Source organism: Rhodotorula toruloides (assembly GCF_000320785.1).
Source record: "Rhodotorula toruloides NP11 unplaced genomic scaffold Scaffold1, whole genome shotgun sequence".
Classification (NCBI taxonomy): domain Eukaryota; kingdom Fungi; phylum Basidiomycota; class Microbotryomycetes; order Sporidiobolales; family Sporidiobolaceae; genus Rhodotorula; species Rhodotorula toruloides.
Genome location: NW_015622961.1, coordinates 661794 through 675187, shown reverse-complemented (window position 1 = coordinate 675187; position 13394 = coordinate 661794). Strand labels below are relative to the sequence as shown.

At 61.5% G+C, this 13394-nt stretch overlaps 9 protein-coding genes across 9 annotated transcripts; 5 read left to right on the top strand and 4 right to left on the bottom strand.

The window, feature by feature from the left end:
- Positions 1-362: 362 nt before the first annotated feature.
- RHTO_00276 (diacylglycerol cholinephosphotransferase) lies at positions 363-2284 on the top strand (the record flags this gene model as incomplete). Its single annotated transcript, XM_016413960.1, has 5 exons — positions 363-443; positions 592-672; positions 751-1056; positions 1132-2030; positions 2089-2284. 5 exons carry the CDS (start codon positions 363-365, stop codon positions 2282-2284), a joined length of 1563 nt encoding a protein of 520 aa, XP_016276967.1.
- A 115-nt stretch (positions 2285-2399) lies between these two features.
- RHTO_00275 (uncharacterized protein) lies at positions 2400-2675 on the bottom strand (the record flags this gene model as incomplete). The annotated part of the gene is made up of 2 exons (XM_016413959.1): positions 2400-2475; positions 2551-2675. 2 exons carry the CDS (start codon positions 2673-2675, stop codon positions 2400-2402), a joined length of 201 nt encoding a protein of 66 aa, XP_016276966.1.
- A 738-nt stretch (positions 2676-3413) lies between these two features.
- RHTO_00274 (thiopurine S-methyltransferase) lies at positions 3414-4401 on the top strand (the record flags this gene model as incomplete). Its single annotated transcript, XM_016413958.1, has 5 exons — positions 3414-3510; positions 3585-3739; positions 3799-3926; positions 3995-4167; positions 4241-4401. The coding sequence occupies 5 exons, from the start codon at positions 3414-3416 to the stop codon at positions 4399-4401; spliced, it is 714 nt and encodes a 237-aa protein (XP_016276965.1).
- Positions 4402-4672: 271 nt separating this feature from the next.
- RHTO_00273 (transthyretin/hydroxyisourate hydrolase family protein) lies at positions 4673-5380 on the bottom strand (the record flags this gene model as incomplete). Its single annotated transcript, XM_016413957.1, has 5 exons — positions 4673-4724; positions 4784-4821; positions 4910-5048; positions 5164-5254; positions 5338-5380. The coding sequence occupies 5 exons, from the start codon at positions 5378-5380 to the stop codon at positions 4673-4675; spliced, it is 363 nt and encodes a 120-aa protein (XP_016276964.1).
- Positions 5381-5547: 167 nt separating this feature from the next.
- RHTO_00272 (uncharacterized protein) lies at positions 5548-6347 on the bottom strand (the record flags this gene model as incomplete). Its single annotated transcript, XM_016413956.1, has 3 exons — positions 5548-5828; positions 5900-5945; positions 6009-6347. 3 exons carry the CDS (start codon positions 6345-6347, stop codon positions 5548-5550), a joined length of 666 nt encoding a protein of 221 aa, XP_016276963.1.
- Positions 6348-6614: 267 nt separating this feature from the next.
- RHTO_00271 (calcium channel) lies at positions 6615-7585 on the top strand (the record flags this gene model as incomplete). The annotated part of the gene is made up of 4 exons (XM_016413955.1): positions 6615-6864; positions 6924-7076; positions 7132-7268; positions 7331-7585. The coding sequence occupies 4 exons, from the start codon at positions 6615-6617 to the stop codon at positions 7583-7585; spliced, it is 795 nt and encodes a 264-aa protein (XP_016276962.1).
- A 90-nt stretch (positions 7586-7675) lies between these two features.
- On the bottom strand, positions 7676-8843 carry RHTO_00270 (kinase-related protein; the record flags this gene model as incomplete). Its single annotated transcript, XM_016413954.1, has 5 exons — positions 7676-7791; positions 7855-8212; positions 8270-8477; positions 8685-8723; positions 8791-8843. 5 exons carry the CDS (start codon positions 8841-8843, stop codon positions 7676-7678), a joined length of 774 nt encoding a protein of 257 aa, XP_016276961.1.
- A 460-nt stretch (positions 8844-9303) lies between these two features.
- Positions 9304-11051, top strand: RHTO_00269 (protein Rds1; the record flags this gene model as incomplete). Its single annotated transcript, XM_016413953.1, has 8 exons — positions 9304-9589; positions 9651-9803; positions 9859-9989; positions 10047-10077; positions 10139-10216; positions 10281-10387; positions 10460-10950; positions 11015-11051. 8 exons carry the CDS (start codon positions 9304-9306, stop codon positions 11049-11051), a joined length of 1314 nt encoding a protein of 437 aa, XP_016276960.1.
- A 608-nt stretch (positions 11052-11659) lies between these two features.
- Positions 11660-13175, top strand: RHTO_00268 (chloroperoxidase-like protein; the record flags this gene model as incomplete). The annotated part of the gene is made up of 7 exons (XM_016413952.1): positions 11660-11690; positions 11746-12024; positions 12082-12270; positions 12329-12596; positions 12650-12704; positions 12759-12908; positions 12972-13175. 7 exons carry the CDS (start codon positions 11660-11662, stop codon positions 13173-13175), a joined length of 1176 nt encoding a protein of 391 aa, XP_016276959.1.
- Between the last annotated feature and the right edge of the window lie 219 nt (positions 13176-13394).

Here is a 13394-nt window from a genome sequence, read left to right as displayed (position 1 = left end):
AAGAGCGGTACATCGTGCGGAGGGAGTAGAACGGAGTTGAGGAGGGAGAAAGACGTTTGTATCTTGTTCAGTACGCAGCTCCGCATCGTCTCGCCTGCCAATGCATCTATTCTCGCATCATTCCTGCCTGTTCGTCGCTTCTGCTGGCCCTGCTGGTCGTGGTCGACTTCAACCCTTTGCTCGCCGTCATTTCTTTTGACCTTGTCCTGTCGACTCTCTCCTCGCTGAGCTTCCGTTCGAGCGTGTGCTAGCTATCGAGACTTGTCTGCACCTGCGCAGCCCACTGCGCCATTCTCCCGAGGCCCTCATCGTCCTCCTCCGACCTCATCTCGACATCCCTTCCCCCGCCGAAATCCGCCATCATGGGCATCTACATCCCCTCCTCGAAGCGGGACAGGCTGCTCAAGTACAAGTACAGCTCGACTGACTTGTCCCTCACTTCGGTGCGTTTCGTCCGTCGAGTTGAGTTGAGGAGTGGAGATGATCGGGAAGGGCTGATGAAGTGGGAAGGAGGACCGGGAGAAGAGGCGAGCTGTACGGGGTGAGCGAGCAGAAAGAGAAGAGTTGCTGACATGCTGCGTGCCGACGCAGCGCTACATCCTCAACCCGTACTGGAATCGCCTCGTCCTGCTCTTCCCGAAGAATATGGCGCCGAACGCTATCACTCTGCTGGTGCGCAGCGTTCTTCCAGCCTACGGACGATGAGAACATGCGTCTCGGCTGTCCTAACCCCTTTCGAGCGTTGCGCAGGGCCTCTCGCTCATCTTCCTCAACTTTCTCTCCCTCCTCTACTACAACCCGACCCTCTCGACGGGCACGAAACCCCTCCACGTCTCGAAAGGCGGTACCTGGGACCCCCTCTTCCCTCCCACCTCGACGCACCCGTCCATCCTCTCCTCGTTCTTCACTTGGTTGACGGGACGGAGCGCGGCGGATTTGGCGGACCAGGGCGCGCCGAGGTGGTTGTACTGGACCTTTGCGGTTGGACTGTTCATGTACCAATCACTGGATGCGATTGACGGGAAGCAGGCGCGAAGGACGGGAACCAGCGGACCGGTGCGTCATTCGTCGACGTGCGAGTTCCGCGTCTCCCTCGAAGAGCGATGCGCTAACAGTCGGTCGAACGGACAGCTCGGCGAGCTGTTCGACCACGGCTGTGACGCCCTAAACACGACCCTCGGCTGCCTCCTCTGCGCGTCGTCTCTCAACCTCGGCCTCTCGTGGTGGACCGTCGCCAGTCTCATCGCGACGCACTGCAACTTCATGCTCACGACATGGGAGGAGTTCCACACGGGAACGCTATTCCTCTCGGCGTTCTCGGGACCCGTCGAAGGGATTCTCTTAATCGTCGCGATCTTTGCGGTCACCGGCTTCAAGGGTGCCCCGAAATTCCCTCGTCTCCTTCGGCGGGCAGTCATTGACAAAGCGCAACCCACAGGCCCGCAGTTCTGGGACACCGGCGTCCTCACCGCCCTCGGCCTGCACCCGTCGACGAACTCGCTTCTCGCCTCGCTCCCGTTCCAGGTCAAGGACCTCCCGATCAACGACCTCTTCCTGTGCTTCTCCGCCATCGGCTTGCTCTTCAACATCGTTGCGGCGATCCACAACGTCTACCTCTCGCTCCCCGCCGAGTCGCGCAACATCCTCCACCTCTTCCGCCCCCTTACTCGCCTGTCGCCCTACATCATCCACACGGCCGCCATGCTCTCGTGGCTTCACTCGCGAGAACGTCTCCTCCTCCGCACGACACTCTTCATCCCCTTTGCCCTCTTCTGGGGCATCTCCTTCGCGCACCACGTCCAGCTCCTCATCCTCGCGCACTTGACCAAATCGCCCTTCCCCGCCGCATGGAAACACCCGCTCCTCCTCCTCGCCGTCCTTGCCGCCGTCGATGCACACTTCGGAATCGTCCAGACCGACAAGGCGAGCGTCAAGCATACCGTCCTTGCCTGCCTCGCGATTGGCACCCTGGTCTACGCGCACTTTGTGTGGGAGGTCATCGGCGACATCTGCGCGTTCTACGACATCGGGTGCGTCCGAAAGCGACCTCACTCTTGCGATGCTTCGCTAACTCTCGCACTGGCGCAGCTGCCTCACCATCAAGCGCAAGCCCGCACCCGGCACGCCAGGCTACCAACCCTCCCCCGCCGAGATCGCTCGCAAGCAAGGCAAAGCCGACGAGCCGATCAAGGAGGACGGCGTACCCCTCACGCACGAGGTCGACAAGACGGGACGGAAGGTGCCGACTGAAGCGGGGTTGCTGAAGCGGCAGAAGGGGGAGTGAGGGCGCTTTCTTGGGAGGAGGCAGTCTCGCTATATTTGCTATCTATACCAGTCGTGAATGAGTTGCAGTTGCGGAGAGGCGACTAACGAGAGAGACAGGAAGGAGGGAAGGGGAACTACTCCTTGACGAGCTCGTGACGCTCCGCTTCTTGCTGGCCGTACTTGCCGCCGTAGTCTGGGTTGCCGACATGTCTGTCCCATCAGGCGTTTGAAGAAGGCGTGAGCTGCAGCGTCGCCTCAACCCCAGCCAAAGAACGCTCGACGCACGAAGGAGGTTCCGCCTCAGTTCTCGTCTCCTCGTTCGCCTTGACATCCTGCACATGCATTTGAACCGTCTTGTACTCTCGATTGTACGCCGGTGGACGCTCAGAAGAGGAGGACGGCGCAGACATCGAAGGTTGGGGAGCGGGAGGAGAGAAGAAGGTGCGGCGAAGGATGGAGCGACTTGCGAGAACGACTTGGCGGGAGCAGAGCATGTGGGCGACGAGCATGAGGAAGTTGGGTTCGATGAGGCGTAAGGTGGCAGGCGAAAGTGAGGACTCGGAAGGAGAAACGAGGGAAGGAAGCGATCAGCGCAACCTCCTCGCCCTAGACCACAAGGTCATGCGGGGGAGCTTCGACGCGGCCTGTGCATGCATCGATCGCGCAGAAAGGAGGCGATGCGGAGCGAGAGGAAGAGCCGGAAGTGCAGGCGAGTTGGGAAGGCCCGTCTCAAGCGGCAGCAACGTCTCCTGCTGCGCCAAAAAGCTCGCAGGCGATCCTCCGCCCTCTCAAGCTACAGGCTGAGAGGCCCGCCCGAGCCCGCAAAGCCTTCCTCGCTGATCTCGAGCGAACAGCTGATGAAGTTTGAGGAGGCGGCACCATCGCTTCGGGCCCCGTTCGACCCGGTGCACTGCTTGAATATCCCCTTAGCTAGCGTGACAGTACGCAGACTTTAGCGAAAGAACGAGATTGCGGTGAGCGGCGGGCCACAGCCTGTGCGAACCTCCCGCGACGCCTCCCTTCCTTCTTCCAACCACTTTGCTCCTGATCCTGCTCCTCCGTGAGCTGTCGTGCTGGCCACACTCGCTCGTTTGAGCCTGCGCACCCTCACACGCCCGCAGACCCGCCGCTTTTCCTTCCGCCCCACGATGGCCTATTCCCGCCCCATGCAGCCCACCGAGGCGCTCCTCAAGGTCCGCCAGTTTTTGCAGGAGGACCCGACAGAGGGACAGTCCGCAACAGGCGGTGCGTCGCTTCATCCCGCCGTCTCCTGACACCAGCTCACTTCATCCCCCCACTTGCCGTCTCTTACCGAGCAGGCTGGGACCAGGCATGGAAGGCAGAGACGACGCCTTGGGACGCCGGAGACGTCCAGCCTGCGCTCAGGGAGCTGCTGGATGAGAAGTGGAGCGAGGTTGGCGTGTCGCTCGACGAGCTCAAGGATGGGAAGGCGCTTGTTGCGGGTTGCGGGAGGGTAGGCTTGCTCTTTCGCTTCTTTCAAGGGTCAAAGCTGAACATCGACGTGGAACGCAGGGCTGCGACGCGGCCTTCATCGCCACGCACGGAATCGACACCCTCGGTATCGACTTGAGCCCTACCGCCGTCGAAGTTGCAAAGAAGCACCTCTCCTCCCAGCCTGACGCTCCCACGAACATCACCTTGTGCGTCCCGTCCTCTCCCCTTCCTCCTTCCCTCGTCTATCACTCACCGACTTGCTTCCCGCTCGCAGCGAAGCAGCCGACTTCTTCGCCTTCCCTCTCCCCTCCAACAAACCCTTCAGCTTCGCCTTCGACTACACATTCTTCTGCGCCCTCCCGCCTTTGTGGCGCGAGAAATGGGGAAACAGGTATGCGGAGGTGGTGAGGCCGGGCGGATTGCTCGTGTGTTTGGCGTTCCCGATCGGTGCGTGCACTTCCCTCCTTCTCTCCTCCTCCCGCCAAATCGAGTTGACCATCGTGTGTGGCGTGGTGCACAGACGGCGATAGGGAAGGCGGCCCCCCATACTCGGTCAGCGAAGAAGCCTACGACAAAGTCCTCCTCGCGAACTTCGACAAAGTCTACTCGAAGCAGCCGACGAAGATGGCGGAGGGCCGCGAGCCGGGAAGGGACAGGATGATCGTGTATCGGAGGAAGTAGATCGCGTACGATCCGAGCGGAAGGAAGGATATGCAGTGCCAAGGTTATCAGTCCATCCGCATCCGAGGTTGTCTTCCTGGCTCCCACCCTGCTTCACTCTAGGGTCCTCTCCGCTCACGCAGGACATAACGACGACAACAAAGAACTGCTTGACCAAGCGGAACATAGAAGCTGTGATAAGTCGGCGGGGGTATTCTACGATTTTGTGAACAGACGGTCTCACGCGGGGAGAGGGGGTATTGAGAGCGACAAGCGGAGGCGAGGAGGGCGTTCAGGAGCCGCGGTAGGTCGTGTAGGAGTAGGGCGAGAGGAGGCAGGGTATGCTGCGGGATAGGGAGGTCAGCGACGAGGCGAGAGAGGGAAGGCGAGAACGAGGACGGACTGGTAGTGCTCGTCGGCGGACTTGACCTCGAAGGGAATCTGCACGCAACCAGCTCGGGCTCCTATCAGCTCGTGTAGGCGACGGAAGCGCACGAAAGAGCCGAAACCCGCGAGTCTGCGAACGCACCTCGATGAACGGGTAGAACGACAAGATCCCCCTCTTTGTGAAGTACTCGTTCGTGAAGAAGGTGATTTTGAAGATGCCGATTTCGAGGTGGGTGCCGGGAGGGAGGAGGGTGTTGCATCGGCCGTCGTTGTCGGTCATGCTGTATGAGTGGAGACAGGCGGGTCAGCTGGCGATTTCTGCCACTGGCATCGACTTGAGAGCGGCATCGCGTCCATGCACAGTCGAAAGGGAGAACGAGCGAGAGCTGAACGCACCCTTGCGCCTGAAGGACAAAGCCGGTCGTGTTCAGGCGGTCGAGGCGGATGCGCATATCGGGCGCAGGCTTGCCAGACGTCGAGTCGAGGACTGTTCGAGGGTAAGCGGGATGAGCGAGATGCACGAGGAGGATCAGCTTCCATGCGAGGAGCAGAGGGAGGACGGGCGCGCACCATGGCAGGTGATGGGCGAGCGACCTCCGTGCGGGAGAGGCATCCTCCTGTTTGCGCAAAGAGTCGAAGGTGAGCGAAGGGAGGGAGAAAGACCCGCGAGCGAGCGAGGACGAAATCCAGTTCCGCCATCTCCGCCGACCCGTCCGGGCGCATACATCCACTCGAGGCGGATCTCGCGCTCGTTTCGCACAGAACAATGAAGGAGGACACTCACTTGGGCGTGCCCGTGCCAACGACAATCTCGCCAGCGTTGTCGCGCTTGACCTTCTTCGGCTGCGACGGACCAGCGGCAGCCATCTGAGCAGCGCGCGCTTCGGCACGCTCCTTCTTGGCCTGGAGGCGCTCCTCCTTGTCGTGCTGGAAGCGCTCGAGCTCGTCCTTCTTCTCCTGCGGGATCAGCTCGCACTGCTGGACGTGCGCGCGCATGCGGAACGCCTTTGGGTGGTCCGTCTTCCACGAGCACCACTGGCAGCGAGCGACATCGCGGTCGCCTGCGAGCGTTGCGATAGGTCATGCGAGGTCAGCACGGCGATAAGCGAGTCGAGCGAGGCTGCGAACGCACCGTCAAACAGCTCCCACACTTTGTCGCGAGGTCGTCCTCCGGCAGCCTGTACCAAACACGCGCGAGAACGGGTCAGCGCGGGCTCGGTTGAACACGGGGGCACACGCACCTTCTTCTTGGTTGTCCCGCTGGGCGTGGCATGCAGTCCCGAGTCTCCCTCGTCGTCGTCGTCGTCCGCGTCCGGGTGTTCGTGCAAGCCGACGCCAGAGGGACCCGCGATGGCTCCCTGCTGCTGCTGCTGCTGCTGCTGCTGGGGCGCGTGCTGCTGGAGGTGTCCGAGCGAGATGTCCTGCTGCTGTTGTCCGCCGGGCTGCTGCTGGGGCTGGCCGTACTGCGGCGGCTGTCCAAACGCCGCGGCGAGCCCCTGCTGCTGCTGTGCGCCCGAGTGCGACGGCTGCTGCTGCTGCGCGTAGACGTTGTACGCGCCGAACAGGTGGCTGTTCTGCATCCTGGACTGCCCTCGTCTGTGGGGAAGTTTCGCAAACCCTGTGCGACGAGGTGCGGAAGGAGGAGAAAGGGATCACAATGCACCATTAGGAACGAGTTTGTATTCGAGTCATAGTCTGCTATTCTTGCAGCCGGGCACTCGCACGCCCCCTGACCGTTTGTGGCCCGCTCCGCTTTTGCACTCGCTCGCAACTCTCGTTTGCCTCCGAGGAAACTCCGCCAACACCTCGCTGTCCTCTACTGCTCCTGCTCTCGCTAGGTCTCGCGCATGGGTGATAGGAAACCACTGCTGGATCCGCTCGCACCGTCTCCCGCTCCTGCTGCTGGCTCTCGCGCGCTCCCTTCGTCCTCTTCCTCCTCACAGCGAACAGGTCGACGACGAGCTTGTGAGGACGACGACGAAGATGATGCTGGTGGGACAGTGGACGAGGAGGCGCAGTCGACGAAGAGCGTGTCGGGCTTCTCACGGTTCAGGCGAAAGCTAGGCGAGACGCTGAAGCAATCCTGGGTCGAATGGAGTGCGCACCCTCGTTCTTTCCTCCTCTGCCAATCCTGCTAAGACTCGATACCGGCGCAGCGATCCTCGCCCTGTGCTTGACAGACTTCACCATCTCGATGACCCAGATCTCGTACTTCTTCCTCCGCGACACGACCTGCGAATGTACGAAGTCCTGCCCGCCCGACCCGCCCATCCTCGAGTTCTGCGACATCCTGAGCCTGCTAATCACCGGTGTGCTCGCTTCCTCCTCGCCAAGGAACGAGGCTGACGAGCATTGGATGAGCAGGAGCATTCGTCGTCGAGATCTTGCTCGACTTTACCGCCTTCGGTCCGGCGTATTACCTCACAGACCGCTTTCACTGGCTCCATTCAGCCGACGCCGTAGTAATCCTCGTCGCCTTCGTCCTCGAGGTCGTCCTCAAGGTACGCTTTCCCTTTCCTCCTTTTTCTCACCATGCAAGACTGACCCGGGCTCAATTGTGCAGGGCACGGAGAAACAAATCGCCTCACTTATAACGATCCTCCGACTCTGGCGCCTGATCAAGCTCGTCTCCTCAGCCGAAGTGAGCCTCACGTCGTACGAGGAGATGTCGATGTATGAGCGGGAGCGGAAGGCGTGGGAGGTTGAGCGCAAGAGGTGGGAGAGGGAGAAGAGGGGGTTGGAGAGGGAGGTGAGGGGATTGAGGAGGAGGGTGAGGGAGCTGGAGGATGAGGATGAAGGGGAGAGGGAGGAGTGGTGAGGGGGTCGAGTCGAGCGGTCTCGCAGTGTTGTAACAATACGATCTATCCCAATACAGTCCTCACCGTTGCGTTTCGCTACGAGTGCTCTGTCACGCTCGAACCGCCGCTGTCGCGAACGCCGGATCGTGAACTGTCTCGACGACCTGCGTCGGTGAATACAAGTGCTCGCGGATATAGTCGCCGTTCAGCATGTCCGACAAATCGACTGCTCCTCCCGAGAGTGTCAGCACCGCGCCGAAACAGCGTACGGAAATTCAGTCGAACGCACCCCGTTTCTCCGCCTCCTCGCGCACCGTCTCAACCCCCGTGTGCAAATGCCTCTTGACCAACCTCTCCCTCGCCACACTCCTCTCAATCTCGACCCAAATCCTCTCATCCAGCAACTCCGCCGCATCCCTCCAAGGCTCAACATCGAGCATACAGTACAATCCCTCGATCACGACGACCCTATGGGTGGGTAGGATCGGGGAGGGAGAGGGGAGAGGGTCTTTGAGTGCGTGGTTGAAGGTTGGGAAGGGGATTGATGAGGGGAAGGGCGTTTGGCGCAGCGAACGGACGAAGGAGACGTAGGATGAGGCATCGAAGGTGAAGGCTGCGCCGCGACGGCGTCGAGCTTCGGCGGGGTCCTGTGCGAGAGACTGTGAGCATGATGTCAAGGAGGAGAGGGCGACAGCAGCACAAACAGGGAGGCGGTCGAGCGCTTCTCGCGTCAGGTGCCATCCGTCCAAACCGACCGCGACAGCGACCTGTTCCTCCGGCTTCTCCTTCCCAGGCTGAGCAATCACATCCTCCAAGTCGACTTCAGCCGGCTCCTTGACAGCGACGCCGAGGAGGGCATTGAGGCGGTCGACGAGCGGGTAGGCGAGCGTCGATTTACCGGAGCCGGGGACGCTGAGTGTTCGAGCGAACGTTGCGAAAGCGAGATCAGCCGTCAGTGTTGTTCTATCTGATCTGATCGCGACGATTGCGTGCGCGCAGAGCCGCCCGCAGTACGGCGAAGAAGCCGTCTCGGACGAGGCATGGCGAGCGGGCGGCGAGGCGGGCAGGACAAGCGTGCGAGTTCGGCACAGGAGGCGAATGATGAGCGAACAGACTCACCCAGCGATGCCGACAAGCACTCGCTGATCGGCCGGGACCCTGGGCGAGTCGCAATCCCGTCATCAGTTGGGGTTTTCGCCGGATGGGGAGGAGCAGGGCTCCGCACCTGCGCAGGCGCTCGAGGACACGCTCGGCGATGGCGGTGACTGTCTGCTCCATCCTGTGTGGCCCAGCAGTGGCAGCGAGGCGACTGGCGCGATGGGACGAGGCGAGGGTAGCGCCAGTTCGGTGAGCAGGACGAGGTGGGGTTCGCCAGGAGTGGTGCACTCGGCAAGGGCTATGATTTGCGAGGCAGAGTCAAATACAGCTCTTTTCGCAGCGATGGGCAGATTCAGCGGCTCGGGAGTGAGGGAGACGAGCCTCTCGCGGCGCATCGTCGGCGGCGAGTTGCCCCTTCGCTCCTAGCTCGCGGGGTTTTAGTAACGAGGATGATACGCCGATCACGTCGCAACGTCGCGAGCCGACCGGATCAGTGTCGCTTGCGCCCTTCGGCGATGCCTTGCGTCGAGCCGTGACGTTCCTCCTCCGAGGTTTGCGGAGTCTCGTCTCGCAAAAGCTGCTCGACCTCACTCTTCTTCTTGTTTCCTCACAGCCCCTGCTCGACGTTTGAACGACAGCCATGCTCTTCAAGTCGCTCACCGCCGCGGCAGCCCTTGCCGGAACGACTTCCGCCTCTCCCCTCCTCCGCCGCCAAGGTGGTGGGAGCGGACTTCCCGCCAACGCCACGCTTCCGCAGGGATCGAACGGCAACATCACCTACCAGGTCGTGCCGTCCTCGTCGAACGGATCCTCGTACTTGAACGCGACCGTTCAGTCGATCCCGCAGGGCGTCAACAACACTGGGTCGTGGAACGTCACGTACACCAACGGTACCGAGCCCTACCCTGGTGCCCACCTCATCCTCGGTGCGTTTCAACGTCGAACCCCGCCACAGATCGACGTTGACGGGTTTCCCAACGTCGACAGGCAACCCGACGAAGAATGGCACCAACACGACGATGGCTTGGCCTGGACAGCCCGCCGGCGGTCTCTTGATCTACAAGCCGACCTACCAGGTCGAGTCCAACTTTGACTTCCAGTCGCTCAACCTTGCGCTCAACCAGGAGCTCATCGAACTCGGTATGTCGCCTCAACACCTTCTGACGCGCTTCCGCTCACCCCTCGCTCGTTTCAGACCTCTTCCACAATATGCTCGCTCGCTTCTCGACTCAGGACTTTGAGGCTGCCGGCTTGACCGCCGACGACCGCTTCCTCATCGAGCACATGGCCGACCAGGAGATTGGACATGCTATCGCCATCACCAACGTGAGTTGACGTCTCACGTCGAACTCCCCCAAGGTTCTGACCCTTATCGTATTGCAGATGCTCGGCGTCGACCGCGCGGCGAAGCAATGTGCGCAAATTCTCGAGGAATCGCTCGCCTTAGACGGGGTACTGACGCTTTCCCCTCACAGGCGTCTACCAGTACCCCTTCAACACCGTCAAGGAGGCTATCCTTTTCTCGCAGCTCCTTACTCGCTGGGGAGAAGCCGGTGCGCTCGCTTCTCGCCGTTCTCGAAGCCTTTTCCTCGCTGACCCTCGACCTTCTCACGTCAGGTGTCTACGGTTTCCTCGGCCAGCTCGACTCGCGCCCGGCTGCTCAGATCCTCCTCCAATCTATCACGACCGAGGCTCGCCAGCAGATGATCTTCCGCCAGTTCCAGGTGCGTTCGCTCGCCCTTCGCCGTCGCTGGTCTCCCCTTGTTCCTCCGCTGACCCTCCCTTCTTCTTCGCAGGGTCTTCCCGCTATGCCTGAGTGGTTCGAGACCGGCCTCCCCCAGTCCTACGCTTGGACGCTCCTCTCGCCGTACATTCAGAGCTGCCCTCCCAACAACCCGAGGATCGAGTTTACTCGTTTCCCTCTCATCAACATCACCAACCAGCCGTACGCGCTCGACGGCCAGCCGGGCATCAACTCGAACTACACGCTCACGGAGGGCGCTGGCCGTACCATCCAGTTCACCTGGGAGCCGCTCAACAAGACGGTCGGCTACGACGGCCTCTACAAGACGCAGTCGTTGGCCGGTGAACCCAAGTTCATGGCCTTCATCGACCAGCTCAACGTCACCTACGCACCGCTCCAGAACATCTCGAACCATTCGGCGTCGGCGGTCGTCCCCAACGGCACCGTTTTCCCACCTCAACCTCAGGTCGTGAACTCCGCGTTCGTGGCGTTGACAGACAGTGACGTCTACGTCACTCCGTACAACTTGTCACTAATCACGAAGTCCGGAATTCGCTAAGGTGCCCCTCATGACCCTGAACTGACTTCGAGCTTGCCTTCGCCGCAGCTACACCGTCGCCGTCGGCCTCTACCAGGCTTCGTAAGACGTCGTCTTCGGCCCAAGGACGCTTCTCACATCACCGCATCTCCCAATCCGCCAACCTTTCCGCTACCGCTTCGCCCTTTCCGCCTGTACCTAGCCCTTCCTCTTCGTAGCGCTGTTCCCGCGGCTAAACGTCTCAATCGACGCTTTCTCCAGCACGGACTACATCGTAGTCTGTCTCCATCGCTAGCTTGACCGCCCAGCGTCGAGATTGGCGAGTTGCGAGAGGTTGAGGTCGTCGGCCGAAGACGGAGGCAGACAGCGACGCCCTCACCACACCGTAGCCGGCGCCGCGCCGAGCCGGGCCCAAGAAAACCTCTGAGAGACCGTACAAGCTATCAGTGAGCCCTGCGAAGCGCTCTAGCAGCCGCCCGCCTCGCCGCCGTCGTTGTCGCCCGCTCTGACCTTCTCAAGCTGAGCCTCCTGTCGCGCTCGCCTCAACCGCTGCCGGATTTTCCGCTGAGGCCGCCGAGGCAGTGCACGCAGTCGTAACTGCGCTCAGGAGGCCGGAGGAGGACCATACAACCGAGTTGCAAAGCGCTCCGCCCGTGCATCCCGCTCTCTCCCTCCTCCCTTTCACTCAAAGTCGCAGATTGCGTCCGGACCAGCATGGTGGCCGCTCCAGAGACGCAAAGGCAGCGTAGGTAGGCAGCTCCCGCCCTCCCTACGCCCACACTGACGCTTCCTGCGCACAGGCGAGGAGGAGTCGCCCACCTTCGCCCAGCCCATCTTCCCCTCTCTCCGCTTCTTCCACACCATCCTGTACGCCTTCAAGGTTGTCGCATTTCTCGTCACCCTCCACACGAGCGACCTCGTCCTCCTGCTCCTCAACCTCGTCTCGCCGAGTAGGAAGGGCCGCGACGTCTCTCCTCCCGCCTTCAGCCCGTCGAACCCGCCTCCGTTCGCCGACTACCCGTTTCTGTGGGGCTTGTGCAAGACGGCGAACTGGCTTGGCAAGGAGTGGAGTCCCGAGTGTCCGTCCTCTTTCCTGCTCATCCTGCCGAGATGAAGCTGATCCTCCGCTCGCGCAGGGCTCTGGAGCTGGACGCACTGGTCTGGCTTGCTCCGCAAAGGAAAGATCTCGCAGCCGATGAACGAAGAAGGCTGGTCTCGCTCGCCGTGTCCCGCCTTGAACGCCCTTGCCAACCACGGAATCATTCCGCGTGATGGCCGTCACCTCACCCCGAGCCAGCTTTCGAGTGCCATCCAGTACGCCTACAGTGAGTCAGGCGTTGACTTTTTCTCGTGGTGCCGGGACTGACGTTCGCGCTCCTGCAGACCTCAGCCCGACGCTCGCCATCCAGCTCCTCTCGCCCTTTGAGCCTCTCTGGCGCGACCGCGGCTGGTTCGACCTCTCCGACCTCGGCGTGCACAACCTCGTCGAGCACGACGGCTCGCTCACTCGCGAAGACAACAACTCGCCATTTGCGCAAGCTACGGACGTCGCGACGCAGGCAACCCCGTCGAAGCGCCTGATCGACCGCTACTTCCCGCCCGAGGTCGAGAGGCCGCTCACCTGGCAGAACTTTGCGGCGATGCTCAGGCAGTGAGTGTGCGCGGAGCCGGAACGAGAATGCAAGCTGACCATTCTTCCCGCAGCCGTCGCCTCGAAGCCCGCGAGCACAACCCGCAGTTCGTTTACAACACGCTTCATGTCAGTTCTCCTTCGTACTCTTCGCCTCGTCTGCGCTAACGAGCGGCTCGACAGCGCATCTTCGCCTCCGGCAACGCCGCCCTCGAGTTCCGCACCATCGATGACAAGATCCAGGACCACCGCGACTGGCTCGGCGTCGGCGACGACGGCTGCGAGCGCTTCCCGAGGAATTTCCATAGCGGCGCGAAGGACGCCTATGGCTACGTGCGTCAAAGTCGCCTCCTTCGTGAATCTCGCTAACTTTGTCTCCTCCCGCTCTCCTCGCAGACGATCCTCCAGGCCCAGCTCTTCACCGCCATGATCGAGCTCGCGGCCGGTCCCATTGACGGCACGCCGCGCATGAAGACGATTGCGGACGGTGTCGCAGCGCAGGACGGCTGGAACGCCATGCTCGGCGAGACGGGAACGAAGTCGAGGAGGCACCGCGCGAGCTCGCCCATGTCGAGCGCTGGCGGGTCATCGAGGGACTGAGGGGCGACGTCGAAGGCCTGGAGGAGAGAGGGAGGAGGAGGGAGGACTCGCTTGGATCGCTGCTCGCTTGATTCGTACTTTCGCTGCCGCCTTGAAACGACCGACTCGCATACTCAGCAACGTTCAGCGCTCAAGAGGGTATCATGATGCAGGAGAGCGTCTGTACAGTTGACATACGAGAGGCGAGAGCGCGTAGGACAAGAATTCCGGGATATTGCG